Below are 13,810 nucleotides of genomic sequence, written 5' to 3' on the forward strand. Positions count from 1 at the left end.
GTAAAAATTTGAAAGAGCAAGAAACAAATTCCCCATCTGCCCTTGTTATCTGCACTGTCAGGTGGTGCTCGCACTGGCACAATCACGCCACCTCTATTCGTATCTATGAAACTACAACGCTGACTTACATTATCGCATGTGTGTCACGTGGGGAAGCTGAATGTCAGCAGATGTAAGAGCTGTACACGGAAGACTTAAGTCAAGGGATGTGAGAGACGACTGTTCCTGTGAGATGGACAGTGGCTTTTGTTCACCTTAGTGTTGTTGTGTCACACCTGTTTCTCATGTTGTGGCTTTGAAGCTGTTATCGCAGACTGTGTATGTGAATTAATACATTTGTTGCTGATTTGCAGCATTGGCAATTACTGAAGAACAGTAAATGCAGTTACAGTTAAACCTCGATATAACGAAGTTGGTAACAATCGGCAATTTACTTTGTTATATTGAAAGTTCATTATATTGAAATTCAATCTTTTATGCAAATAAGTACAGTCGCTGATAGATTTTTCTAAAGTGGAAGGGGCTGCAATATTTTTGAATTATCGGGCAATTAGAAAAGGCAAATTTGAATGAGAAAAAATGATTATTTTGTTAAATTTAAGAGTCTGAGAATAAAGATATGGTTTCATGCTGCGTTGATGATATCTTCACATCAGCAGTACGAAGAGCCTGCTTTCGCGTCCACTGCACTCCTGTGGCTGATATTGTTGCCTGCAGTCGAACAACACTACTATGTCGAGCTCTTGCAGCATGGAGTGGATGCTCCTTCTGCCCCTTGCTTCAATGCTTCTCTGTAAATCGAAATTACGCAACCTCCAGCAATAAATGCATGGGAAGACAGTGCACGATGCCACGCCATCTCAACTTGCCAAACCTTTGCACATGGGGCAGATTACCTCTAAAACAGGTCACGCAGGCTGAATGTGTGCTCAGCCATGCTGACAGCCATGCGCAGCCACAGCTGCACTAGAAAAGGAGGTGTGCGCCAACCTGCCCATTACTTATCCCCCTTCCCTTGTGTGCGCTAGATCACATTACCACGAGCTCACTACCCCCCCCCCCCTCTCCTCTTGCTCGTGCTGGAAGATGGTGCTCATCAAGTCGCCATGCTTCTCGGCTCACCATCGCATGCTGTCACTCGCATCTAAAGCATACAGTGCTTGGGGTGCGAGAGGACCTTGTCGCTGTTGGACTTTATAGTGAACATAGTGAACATTCAGCAGGTGCTCTCGATCACATGGCACGTTATATGAGAAGTTCGTTTGCAAGCAGCTGCATGTAATTAAATTATTTGACCATCTGCATTTGTGGAAGTTTCCATTTCTTGTCTTGGTATTCCTTCGTAGCAGCAGCAAAATTACATTATATTGAAATCGTGTATAACCAGACTTTGTTATATTGAGCTTCAATATACATGGTGTTCTATGGAAACGAAGTTAAAAAAAAGTTAAATGCTTTGTTATATCTAGAATTTCGTTATATTTAAGGTTTTTTTCTTTTGAGGTTTAACTGTATATGCAGTTAATGTCATTCTAGGGATATGTATGGCCATGATCTAAGGTAGATTTCTAGATACGATTCACACAGAGAATCTTTCAGTGATAGTGAAGTGCAAGAGACTTTACTGCTGAGCCATACTGAAGTGTGAGAATGTTTGTTCTTTTCCGGATAAAGTGGCGAACTTTGTGAAGGTAACATATATCAGTGGGGATAGGAACAGACATTCGTATGATCACATATTTAAGTGCAGAGCACTTTAGGGGCCCTGGATGTCATCTGTCTAATGTGATTTGGCGTCATGCACCCAGGCTGATACCAAAACTAGTCAAGAGAGTGCGCCACAGCACCCAGGGTACTTGCTGGCTTCTTCACCACCATGCTAGATGGTGTGGAGATACATAAAAGTATGGCAAAGTATGGCAACTCGGCAGAGGGGTGCTGATCCCCAAGAAAGGAGGCAACGCAGGTTATCTGTGCAACTACAGACCGCTGACAGTCACTTGCACACTGTACAGAGCTTTTACATATATGTTAAAGGACTGGGTATATGGTTGGGCAGAGTCGAGAGGGCTCCTCACAGAGCTACAGAATGGCTTCCACAAGGGCAGGTGGTTGGAAGGCAATTTCTTTGTGCTAACACAGTGTGCCGATTGCCAGAAAAGAAAACCGCGGTTTGCTTTGCTGCTTCCTGGATGTGGTGAAAGCGTATGATAATGTATCACATGCTAGTCTCGTCAACTGCCTGAGTGACCTGGGTCTTCCAGAAGCACTACTATCTACAATAAAGCAGCTGTACAGCAGCAACACAGCCTCCTTTGCTGGGGTCATGACAAAGGCAGTGGAGGTGTCCAAAGGGCTATGACACGGCTGGCCACTGTCACCAGTCCTATACCTGCTATATGTACCCGACCTGGAGTGAGCAATAGTAAAGTCTTCCCTTGGCTTCAGCCTGAAAGTCAGCACCACGGGTATGGATGAAAATCGCAGGATACCGGGTCTTGCTTTTGCGGACAACATCGTTCTAATGGGAGAAATTCTAAGAGACATGCAAGCACTACTGAATGTACAGTAAAACCTCGTTAATTCGAAATCGGGGCTGCAAAAAATTTTCGAATTAAGTGGGTTTTCGAATTAACTGAACCAAAAAAAAATGCAACCCAGGCAAAAAATTTTGCTGCAGCAATTCGCTACCTTTGTTCAGCGATCTTTGGGTTACTTAAAGTAATCAGAGATGCTGGTTTTCCACATCCAGCAGTTCGAGGCTCCAAGGGTCATGTTTTCTAGTTGGCCAACTACGTGCAGCATTTGAGAAGCCTGTGACCCAGGCTTTCTTGTTGTGCCAGTAGATAAGCTCATCCCTTGGCAGCAGCCGTGCATTTTTAAAGCAGCGAGGCTTTCCACTCTTTCCAACTACGAGTAGCGGCAGCTTGTGTTTACCGCACATGTTCACGCCGAACAGAATGGTAATTCTTTCCTTGCCCTGCTTTCGACCCTTGACCGCGGTGTCCTTTGCTTCGAACGTTTTTGTGGGCAGCATTTTATAAAAAAGGGCTGCCTCGTCAAGGTTGTACACATCGTCTGCACTGTACTCGCTAAGCAATGGAGCCAACGTGTGTTTCTTCCAGTCATCGACAATACCCTCGTTTGCGCTGCCACTCTCACCACAGATGGCTACGAAAGTCAAATTATTGCATTCTTTAAACGACTGAACCATTCATTGCTACACTTGAACTCTTCGTGCTCAAGTTGTAGAGCCAAGTCGCTGGCCTTCTCCCACAGTATCGTTCCATTGACGGGAAGGTGGGCTGTGTTTGCTTTCTGCAGCCAGCGAAGTAAAGCTCATTCCACATCTTGGTATGTGGGAGCCCGTACTCACGACTGCTTCGAAGAAAATGTCTTGCTGTAGGCCTCCAGTACCCTTGACTTGTTCTTCAATATTGTGGACAACATCGAGAGGGGCACACTGTGCCTTTCAGCCAACTCGGTCTTGGAACACGTGTTCTTACCCGCTTCTTGGATCAAGCAGAACTTCTACTGCAACGTTAAAGTCTTATACTTTGGCACCTTCGCTCACTGGCACTTCTGCACAGTTCAGAAAAAAAACAAAACATGTTAGCTGCAACACTCCTAGCCACAGCACACAAAGAAATGGTGCAGACCGGCATTGCGCGCACGGAGAGAGAATGGGCAAATGGCAACCAGTGGCAGCGGCATGAAACACGCGCTGACGCTGCGACTGCGAGGAGTGTGTGTAGTGGGGGACGAGAGCACGTGACAAAAACCACTATGCCCGCTGCATTGCACTGCAGCACGCCTTCTTCTCAGCGGGCGTGCGTTTCGGTGGTGTGCGGGGCGTATCCTGGACTGATTTTTGTGCTAGCAGTACTACGGGTGAGGCACTTTGTCTATAAATAATCGCGATTGCTATGTGGCGTCGCCTTGCGGCTCCGAATGGCTTTCGTTTTGTCGGGTTTGCAGTGAAATGGGGATCGGGAATTGCTGCATAGCACCCCAAATCTTCTAATTAACCGGGTTGGCTTAGGCCGCCGGTTCGAATTATCCGGCCACATTTACATTGGCAAATACGGAACCACAGAAAATCTTTGAATTAATGGAGTTCGAATTAACGAGGTTTTACTGTATGTGCATCAGAAATTGCAAAGCTGGGGCTTCGCTACAATGCCAAGAAAATGACTGTTGTCCAGCTGGCAGGTGTGGCATGGGACAGTGAAACACGAACACTGACACTGTCAGGAAATATGCTAGAAGTAGCCTCATCGTGAAAATACCTGGGTGTGACGCTGTGCTCAGGTGGTGACATGTATAGACAGTATGAGTACAACATAAGACATACGGCTCTGTGGGCACAATGTATTCTCCAGCGCAGGAGCCTATGGGGCTTCAACCGATACCTTATGGTCCGCGATATGTGGAAGCTTGTACATGTGCCCTCACTAACATCTTGCAATGCCACTGTCTGCTTGTTTCATGAGACTAGGGAGTGGTTGGAGCGACGCCAGCGGGAGGTCGGCTGCACTTCTTTGGGATCACATGGGATGGCAGCCAATGAGGCAGTCCAGGGAGACCTCGGGTGGCCCACCTTCAAAGCACATCAGGTGGCAAGCAAACTTACCTACCGCGGCCGCCTGCTTTTTATGCGGAAGGAGCGATTGGCCAGGCACGTCTTTGAATACTTGACAGCGACGTATGCGCACCGACTGGACAAATCATATGTACCGCCTTGAGAAGAAATATGACTTCTTCACGGCACCTATACAGGCGGACTCAGTGAAGCAATATATCCAGGAGGTGCGCGACTGCGTTAAGGAAAAGGAGGAGGCACTATGGCTACAAGCGATTAGCGAAAAGACCACATTGACTCTGTATGACTGACACAAGGGAGCCATTTGTGCGGTGCCGATCTTTGACAATAGCCTTGGGAGCTGTCTGCTCTTCGAGGCATGAGCTGGGGCACTGCGCATGTTGGAGCGTCAATGGAAGATTGATAGTGAGCAGCCGGATGTGATGTGTCGCGTGTGTGGTGGTGGTGACGAAACTATGCAGCACAGTGTGATGCAGTGTAAGAAAATTGAGCTCCAGTGTCTAGGAGACATCCTCGTTCATGTTGCACTAGGCTTTGAGGGTGATGGTGAGGAGTTTAACAAGGGAGCAGTAGAGCGAACTAAGCGGCGCCTTGAAAGATGGAGAGCTGCAATTCTGGGGAGGTGATCTGGGTGAGGGCTGCAGAAGTATAGGAAGGAAGCTGCTCCCCCATAATGTGACCCTGCCCTACCCCCTTCCCCTCCCCTCTTTCTTTCTTTTTTTTATTTCATTGTCAAGCCGCTGTAAATGCGGTGACCCGTTACAAAGAAAAAGGCACCACATTATCATCATCATGATACCGAAACTAGTCAAGAGAGGGCGCCACAGCCTCTCTGAATAGACCCTGCAAACAAAGAGCTGGTCTTTCCCACCATGGACACCCAACAGTTGGCATGGATCGAGTGACACCAGAGGGCCGATTCGTCTGTGCGACAACATGAAGCAGAAGCCAAGCATAAAGGAAGAAATGAAAATCCCCAGCTTCATCGGGCAGTAGTCAACGCTCAACAAGGGGAAACAAAAACAAAGAAACTAAACACAAATAAACAAGATAAACATAAAATACTCACAACAATAAGGGAAACACTGGCGAATCACTGCTCTACACTTCCGACAGCTTTCACATTGAGTGAAGCTGCATCCATTTCCTTGTCCCCCCTTGCTCTGCTAAGCAATGTATTGACTAGTTGGAAGTCAGAAAATTAGAACAACACTTTAATGAAACAGTGGCTGAGTTTTTAGCTGCTGACACCTGAGCTGTGAGCGAAGTTTGCAGCTCTTGCTTTTTATGCAAGTAAGGGAAGAAAACGCTTCATGATATATTGATTTGTACCAGACAAGTAAATAAAGAAATCTATAAATGGCCAGAGTTCTTGAATGGCCTTAAATAAGTAATACATTTGATAAATCAGGTGATCATTCAGGCAAACACTCGAGTGAACAATCAAACATGCAATCAATCATCTGGGGTAGAATTTTTCTGTAGTCTTCAATAAAACATCCATTTAACCAGTCAGTTGTTCATTCAACCAGACATTCTGTCACTCAACCAGTCAATAAACAGCCATTCAGCTAAACAATCAGCCATTCAATCACTTGTCCAGGTTACAAAACCACTCACAAATGGCCATTCAAATGAACAACTAGCCATTCAATCAATCTTTCAAATAATCAGTTGGTCAATCAATCATCTAGGGTACAAATCCTGTTGCAGGCTCAGCTGATGCAGATGCTTCAGAGGCTGTTCCCCTTCAAAAGAGGTCTCTGCCACGCCTACTGGGCTCCCAACTGGTGGGCACTCTATGCTGCTACGGATAGAGTGCTGGCATTTGCAGGTTAGAAATTATTACTGCTTCCTTGCAAGTAAATTTGGCATGCACTTTTACACAGAACCAGCATGAACAGAATTTGCATAACAAAGGACTAGATTGTGGGCTCATGCTAAGCTAACAGGCTGAATATTGTTTCACAAATATGTAAAACAAAGGGATTCCAAAGAGAAATATGTAAAGCTGCATTAGTAAATGATAACAATAGAAAAAAAGCCACTCTTACCATGTGAGGAGGCTTTATAAGCAATTTTATTGCTTATACAATGTCATGGATTTTAACAGTGCTTGCTCAGGCCTTCTTTATTTATTATTATATTTTTTTCAGAAAAGATACACTACATTGAATTCTGAAGGAGCCTTGGGTTCATTGTTAGAATCTTCAAAAACTTGTACTTCACTACAACAGCCAAAATATTAGAAAATACTTTGAAATCTATGTCACACTGACATACTGGCTCTGGGATTTTGGTGCAGAATTAATGAAACTCTTACTCAGAGAATACTTTACCAGTATTATCTCTAAGATGATCTGGTGTTTCTCTTTAGTGTGCCTTTGAGGAGAGCCATTTTCAAATCACATGGAATGAGTTTCATGCTATGCACCCGAAACTGATATTCTGTTGTGGTGAACTTCTCTGTAAACAATATCAACTACCTAGGTAATTCGTATTAGTGATCTACACCATACATTGTCAACTTATCCATAGTGTATGAATAACTTTTACATTTCATGTTGAATAAACAGAGCACACTGCAGTCCAAGTCAGCATTGTTAACGTGATGGCCAATCAATGTATTTTATAATAATTTACTGTGACCTTAACCCTTTGAGGGTTGCATTTTGGAAAAAGCATTGCCCACCACCTAAATTTTTATTGCATATGTAAATTCTTCAGAGTGACTTATTTTGAAAAAACAACAACAATGAAATAATTCTTTATGTGACAATAAAGCAACAGAAATGTTTTAATGTGTGCAGGTTTATACACAGTTTATTGTTGAATGCATAGAGAAACTAGGATAATTATATTTTTATAGGTGTAATAACATTCATGGGTCTTATTTTTGTATTTTAAATAAGTTGTACACCACTGTGGCCTGTATATTGAAACATCCCATTTCATTTTCTTTTATTATGTGTTGTCTCTATGCTGCAAAAACCTAGCAAAGACGGCGGTGCGGCGACTCCCAAGCAATGTTAAAGCCAAGGAAGAAGGGCCAGGAGAATGGAAAATGAAGTGGATCATTAGAGAATACGGGCCCAGAACACATGGCCATATCAAAAGCGAGACATGGCATGTCAGCCTCTGCAAGCAAATGCATGCACTGGAGCTTACTTGTTGGAAAAACAAACCAAGTGACAAACTTTTAGTAATCAGTTGTTAGATTGGTAGACTAAATTCTATCAATTCTCTTGTGTCTCGCAAAAAGAAACGCACGCACGACACTATCGTCAATTTGCAAGTGCCCGCCTGTGAACAAAGTAATTGCATGCTTATGGAAGAGCCATGCAGGTGAGCATCTCACGGGATTGCTTTGAGTGGTAGAAAACAAGATAGATATAACTTTTCTCTACATTTGTAACTCTAAACAGCATGCACGAGAATTTTGATTATAATGCGTGCAAATGTGGCTGTGAGTACACAGCAGTAAATTAGGCGAAGCACAAATACTTCCAAACCACTTTCTGCAGTAGGAGACACTATAGAGCAAAATGAAAAATCAGTTTGGTGAAAGCAAAGGGGTGGCGGCACGATAAAAATTTGTTATAGATGTTGCAAAAGATTGCAGAACCTTATGTGCGGTGCTAGGTGGAATTTAAAAAAAAAAAGTACATTTTTTCACACATTCCGTTGCCATCTTACATGTAAGGCCATGACCACTTGGGATTTGTTTCTATCGCTGGGAATGTACGACAATGACCCTCAGATATACCATGAACCATTATTATATTTTTATTAATAAGGGAAAGTTCAAGGAAAATCAAACCTCTTATAGTGAAGTTCCATTTGACAAGGAAATACCTTCATTATGTTTGATATTCATTATAATCATGTAAATATTACATGCTGATATCAGTGAGAAACATTCTATATTTACTTTGTTATATCCGTGCTTATTGTATCAGGATTTAACTGTGATAAACCATTAAAATTGCTCGTATTGGTTTACATGTTAGTAGTTGCACCTTTTCTACCACCCTGTGTAGAACTATTCTATAATATTGATGTTTGTTAAAAGAACCGCAGGTGGTTATTAATGAATCTTGGCCTTCCCCATTGCATCTTTCATAGACCAAGGCATAGTGTTAGGAAGCAAGATCCCACCTGTTATTTTTATGGGGATTAAAGTAGACTTAAATAGACTTAGTAGACTTAAAGTATACTTAAATTGAGAACGACGCAACGAGCCATGGAAAGAAGAATGATGAGTGTAACGTTAAGGGATAAGAAAAGGGCAGATTGGGTGAGGGAACAAACGCGAGTTAATGACATCTTAGTTGAAATCAAGAAAAAGAAATGGGGGGCATGGGCAGGACATGTAATGAGGAGGGAAGATAACCGATGGTCATTAAGGGTTATGGACTGGATTCCAAGGGAAGGGAAGCGTAGCAGGGGGCGGCAGAAAGTTAGGTGGGCAGATGAGATTAAGAAGTTTGCAGGGAGGACATGGCCACAATTAGTACATGACTCGGGTAGTTGGAGAAATATGGGAGAGGCCTTTGCCCTGCAGTGGGCGTAACCAGGCCGATGATGATGATGATGATGATATTAATTCTACTCTGGTTAAATAGATTTTTCAGCTCATTCGATTCCAACCGAAGGTTTCGGCCAGTGTCCATACAGTTACAGGGACCAAATTTTCATAATTTCGTTCCTGAAATTAGCTTTCACCAGTTAATTAAAACTTGGCTGGTCATCATACCCGTGCCCGACCCCAATAGTGACTGCGTTTGGTGACTCTCCTATCAGCCACGTCCGTCTTGGTAGCATAGAGTGAATGCATCGAACACACGTCATCACCTGTCAAAAACGCCTATTTTTAGCCTACCCCAGGAAGACTTTCAAACGAAAATGGCTGCTTACGAAGAATTCATACGTGCCCCTTTTTATAAAAAGAAGCCAATCAGTAAACCGCTCAGTCGGTGCAATCCGATACGAAGCCAAAACAACGTTCACGGCATTCAGCTGTCAGAGCCAGCATAGCCAGCATCCTCACCTTTGGCATCACAAGATGGCAACCACACCTGGCGAGAAAACAACTTTTCTCGCATAGATGATGAGCCACTTTCATTCTGATTGCGAAAGCACACTCAAATATTTGACACGTTCAGCTAGCAGCAAGTTGTGTCATGTGTTCTTAGTGATCCAGAGACGTATGCGTTGCAAGATGAACTAACAAAGTAGTCAGTCTAAATGCAGGCCATAATCATGTTTGCGATTGTGCAGAGTTGCTTAATAAATGCTGACTATTAAGTGCAATACTGGAGGGTATGTCGTGGCTCTCAATAGACAGCAAGAAAGTGCTGTTCGAGAGTGATAATGATGGACATAAGGTAAATACAGTTTTAAACCTCGATATAACGAAGTAAGTAAAAACGGCAATTTGCTTGGTTATATCTAAATTTCTTTGTATTGAAATTCGACCTTTTATGCATATAGGCACAGTCACCGATCGATTTTTCTTGCACGGAAAGGTGCCGCAGAATTTTCCGAATGATTGGGCAATCGAAAAAAAAAATCAAATTTGAATGAGAATACAGTTAATTTTAATGAATTTGAGAGTCGGCGACGAATGATACGGTTTCATACCACGCCGACGGTATGTTCACATAGGCGGTACGAATTAAGCGAAGCCAGCCACACTTTCGCGTGCACTCCGCCCCTGCGGCTGATAGCGTTGCCCGCACTGGGACGACGCTATCATGAAAAGTGGTGGCAGCGGGGAGCGAATGCTTCGTCTGCCTCTCGCTACAACGGGTCACCAAAACCTAAGATTACACAACCTTCAATACTAAACGCGCAGGAAGACAGCTTAGATGATGCCACGCCCACTCTTTGTACACGCAGCAGATGTACCTCTAAAGCAGGGTGCGCGGCTGCATATACGCTCATCCGTTACAGCCATGAGCAGCCGCGGCCGAGATGTGGTGGAGAAATCGCGACGCGCGCCCGAACTTACCCTCCCCCCCCCCCCCCATCCCCGCCCTGCCTGTCGGGCGCGCTTGATCGCCCTGCCGCGGGCGAGCTTCCCCTCCCCTCCCCCATCTTTCTGTTTTCTCGCGTGGGGAGGCGGCACTCGTACGTTAAGCCACCATCTTTCTTTCTCACCCTCGCAAGCTTTCACTCGCACCTGAAGCACAAAGTGCGCAGGGCGCGATAGGATCTTATCGCACTTGGACTTTACACGGAACATGATGCGGCTCCACTTCGGCGGTCGCTCTTGTTGCGCTGGCCCGATTTGAGAGGTGGATTTGAAAGGTGCGTTTACAAGCAGCCGCTTATAATTAAATCAGTTTCTGCGTCTGCGGAAGATTCCATTTATCGTCTCGGCATTCCTTTGCTGTGGAAGCGAAATTTCGTTATATTGAAATCGCATAAAAACACTCTTAGTTATATTGAGGTTCTAATTACATGGTGTTCTATGGACAAGAAGTTATGAGAAGTTAGATACTTTGTTATATCGAGAATTTCATTATATTGAAGTTCGTTATATCGAGGTTTACCTGAATATTTGCATTCTGTGAAGTTAAAGCTTGCTGGTGTGTTCTTTTTCTTATTGCCAGAATAGAAGGCGTGCTACATCTTTTATGGCTAAAATATCGAGTGCACATTCAATTTCTACTTTGTTTAGGAACGCTAATGTCAGTTTTATGTTTGTTTTCTACTTTGAACCAATAAAAAGTGGACGTACTACATTTCCTTTGGAGGTGTTTTAGAATCGGCAAATACTGCCGATGAATCAGCGGTTTCTTTCAGTGTTTCCTTTTCTGCCTCCTGTTTAATTTGATGTGTTGGTTAATTTGACCAATTCATTGGTCCTGTCATGGTGAAATTAACGGCAGTAAACTGTAATGTGGCAACTTATTGCACAAATGACGATTATGCAGGTCTTGGGTCTGGCAAGTCTGCAGCGGTGACCATTGCATCGCCGACGTCTGGGTTGGTGCAGGATACCAACTTCACACTGCTACCCAATGTGCCACCGCTCTGCACATTCATACTGACAGCCCTTTTTCAACTGGTAAGTAGAATCGCTTTTGTCGTAAGGCCCTCAGTGCTAAGCTTGGAGGCTCATTTTGCATTTCTTCTAAAATTAAACATGGCAGATACTGTGACAGGCTTATAGTGCAAAATTATGCCGAAAACATGAGAACGAGAGAGTCTAGCATCCCCGCCACCAACACTGGGGACCAAATCCACTGGGCTGATGGATTCCAAACAGTTAACACTGTAATAGTTCTAGTAATGGTGGGCACAATGTTGTGCACCATAACATAGCCCAGAAAAGGCAAATTTCTCAGTGGAGCTGTCAAGACAATTCATTGAAGAAAGAAAGAAAAGACACTAGTGCTATATACTTCCAATTGTCAGAAATGTTGGGCTCATCCTGTGCACTTCATTCTTGTCTTCATCATATTGTGCTGCAATTGTTCATTCTTCACTATGAGCCAACTATCCCCTAAGAAAATGTTTTGCCAAGAACACATTAAGTTTGAACAAACCTTAGTTGTTGCTGTGCCACATTCAGTCCATCTCTTCATCCATGCATAGATGCATCAACTGTGTTCTATTTACATTTGTTCAGCCTTACTAGGAAACTGTAAGAGGAGTGCGTGATGACACTGTTTCATTTTGGTTGTGACGTAAGAACTGTAACATGTAAGATGTGGAATCCAACCAGTGTGAGCTCAAAAGCATGTAAATTGTATGCAAATTTGCAGTCCAGCAAGGCACGTAAAATGTAATCAACTGTCTCTTAATTTACAATTTCACTTGCCAGGAGCATCCTGGAGAGTGGGATCAAAGTACAGTGGACGCACAGTAATAAAATATTTGGGTTTACACCAACAAACTTTAAAATATTTTTGGTCCACTCCTTTTAACACATTTTGAAGCTTCTTTATTCAGCTAGGTCAAACAAGAATGCCGATCAATTCAGTCCAGGGGCAGATGAATGCCGAAAAAGTAAATGACTAATCAGCGGACACTCGTAAGGCGTGAATAGTCAACATGCACCCCTGTTGTATATTCAGTAGGGGTGTGCGAATACACGAATATCACCGAATCGAATATATACTATTCGATTTTTCAAATATTTGGTATATTCGATGTAGAGACCCATGCAGTGCAGCATTTCATGTGCACCATAGAGCCCCTCCTTTTGATGCTGCGTAAGCGGGCGCCGCACTTCATAGTTTCCGGCCCAAAAAGTACCAAGCACACCGCAGACGGGCTGCCCCGGCTGAAATGGTAGCGATGTCGGAAATGCACACACAGTGCCTGAATGCCACAATTCGGAAAATGGCACCGAAATGGCACCGACTATACTGACCTAGAGGCTTGGCAGCCTCTAGGTCAGTATAGTCGAACCCGACTATATCAAACCCGTTTACATAGAATTATTCTAGTATGTCAAACAATTTCTGAACACTATAGTTATAATGAGTATTTATAGCAAAAATTACGCTTACATTGAACAAAAATAGCAGTGACTCCCGATATATCGAACGACAAGTGGCAGGGCTCCATCCAACCGCTCTTCCTACCGTGACCGCGCTGCGTTGGGCGAGCCGTCGACACCCCCCTGCAAAAAATTAACCTAGCCTGCCCGCAGCTCCTGCTGAGACAGCCAATCAGAGGCTCTTGTTACCTCATCATGCAAGATGGCGCAAGTGCGAGTTGTCTCGTTGCTTTTCTGGTTCATTGTGTTTGCACCTTGTGGGCCTTGTTCTGCAGTGTTGCTGTGATAAAGCGGCAGAATTTGTTTTTCGCCGTGAAGCTCTAAATCATAAATCGGGTCACCCACCGTGGTTGCTCAGTGGCTATGGTGTTGGGCTGCTGAGCACGAGGTCGCGGGATCGAATCCCGGCCACGGCGGCCACATTTCGATGGGGGCGAAATGCGAAAACACCCATGTACTTAGATTTAGCTGCACGTTAAAGAACCCCAGATGGACAAAATTTACGGAGTCCTCCACTATGGCGTGCCTCATAATCAGAAAGTGGTTTTGGCACGTAAAACCCCATAATTTAATTTTTTAAATTAATAAATCGGGTCAAACGTGGTGAGAAGTTAGATAACCCCGGAGCATGCAAGATTCCGAGGAGCACTCTCAGCATGATCTTGAAGAATAAAGGGGAGATTAGGGCTAAA

General features: G+C 43.9%; 1 protein-coding gene across 1 annotated transcript in view; it reads left to right on the forward strand.

Moving 5' to 3' along the window:
- xit (ALG6/ALG8 family glucosyltransferase xit) overlaps window positions 1–13,810 on the forward strand; it is a 39,783-nt gene that overhangs the window by 4,494 nt on the left and 21,479 nt on the right. The window contains exons 7-8 of the mRNA XM_075689586.1: window positions 6,317–6,437; window positions 11,545–11,678. Of these exons, the coding sequence (XP_075545701.1) occupies window positions 6,317–6,437; window positions 11,545–11,678 (255 nt within the window). The remainder of the gene's footprint in view (window positions 1–6,316; window positions 6,438–11,544; window positions 11,679–13,810) is intronic.

The sequence above is a fragment of the Dermacentor variabilis genome, chromosome 4, assembly GCF_050947875.1.
Source record: "Dermacentor variabilis isolate Ectoservices chromosome 4, ASM5094787v1, whole genome shotgun sequence".
Classification (NCBI taxonomy): Eukaryota; Metazoa; Arthropoda; class Arachnida; order Ixodida; family Ixodidae; genus Dermacentor; species Dermacentor variabilis.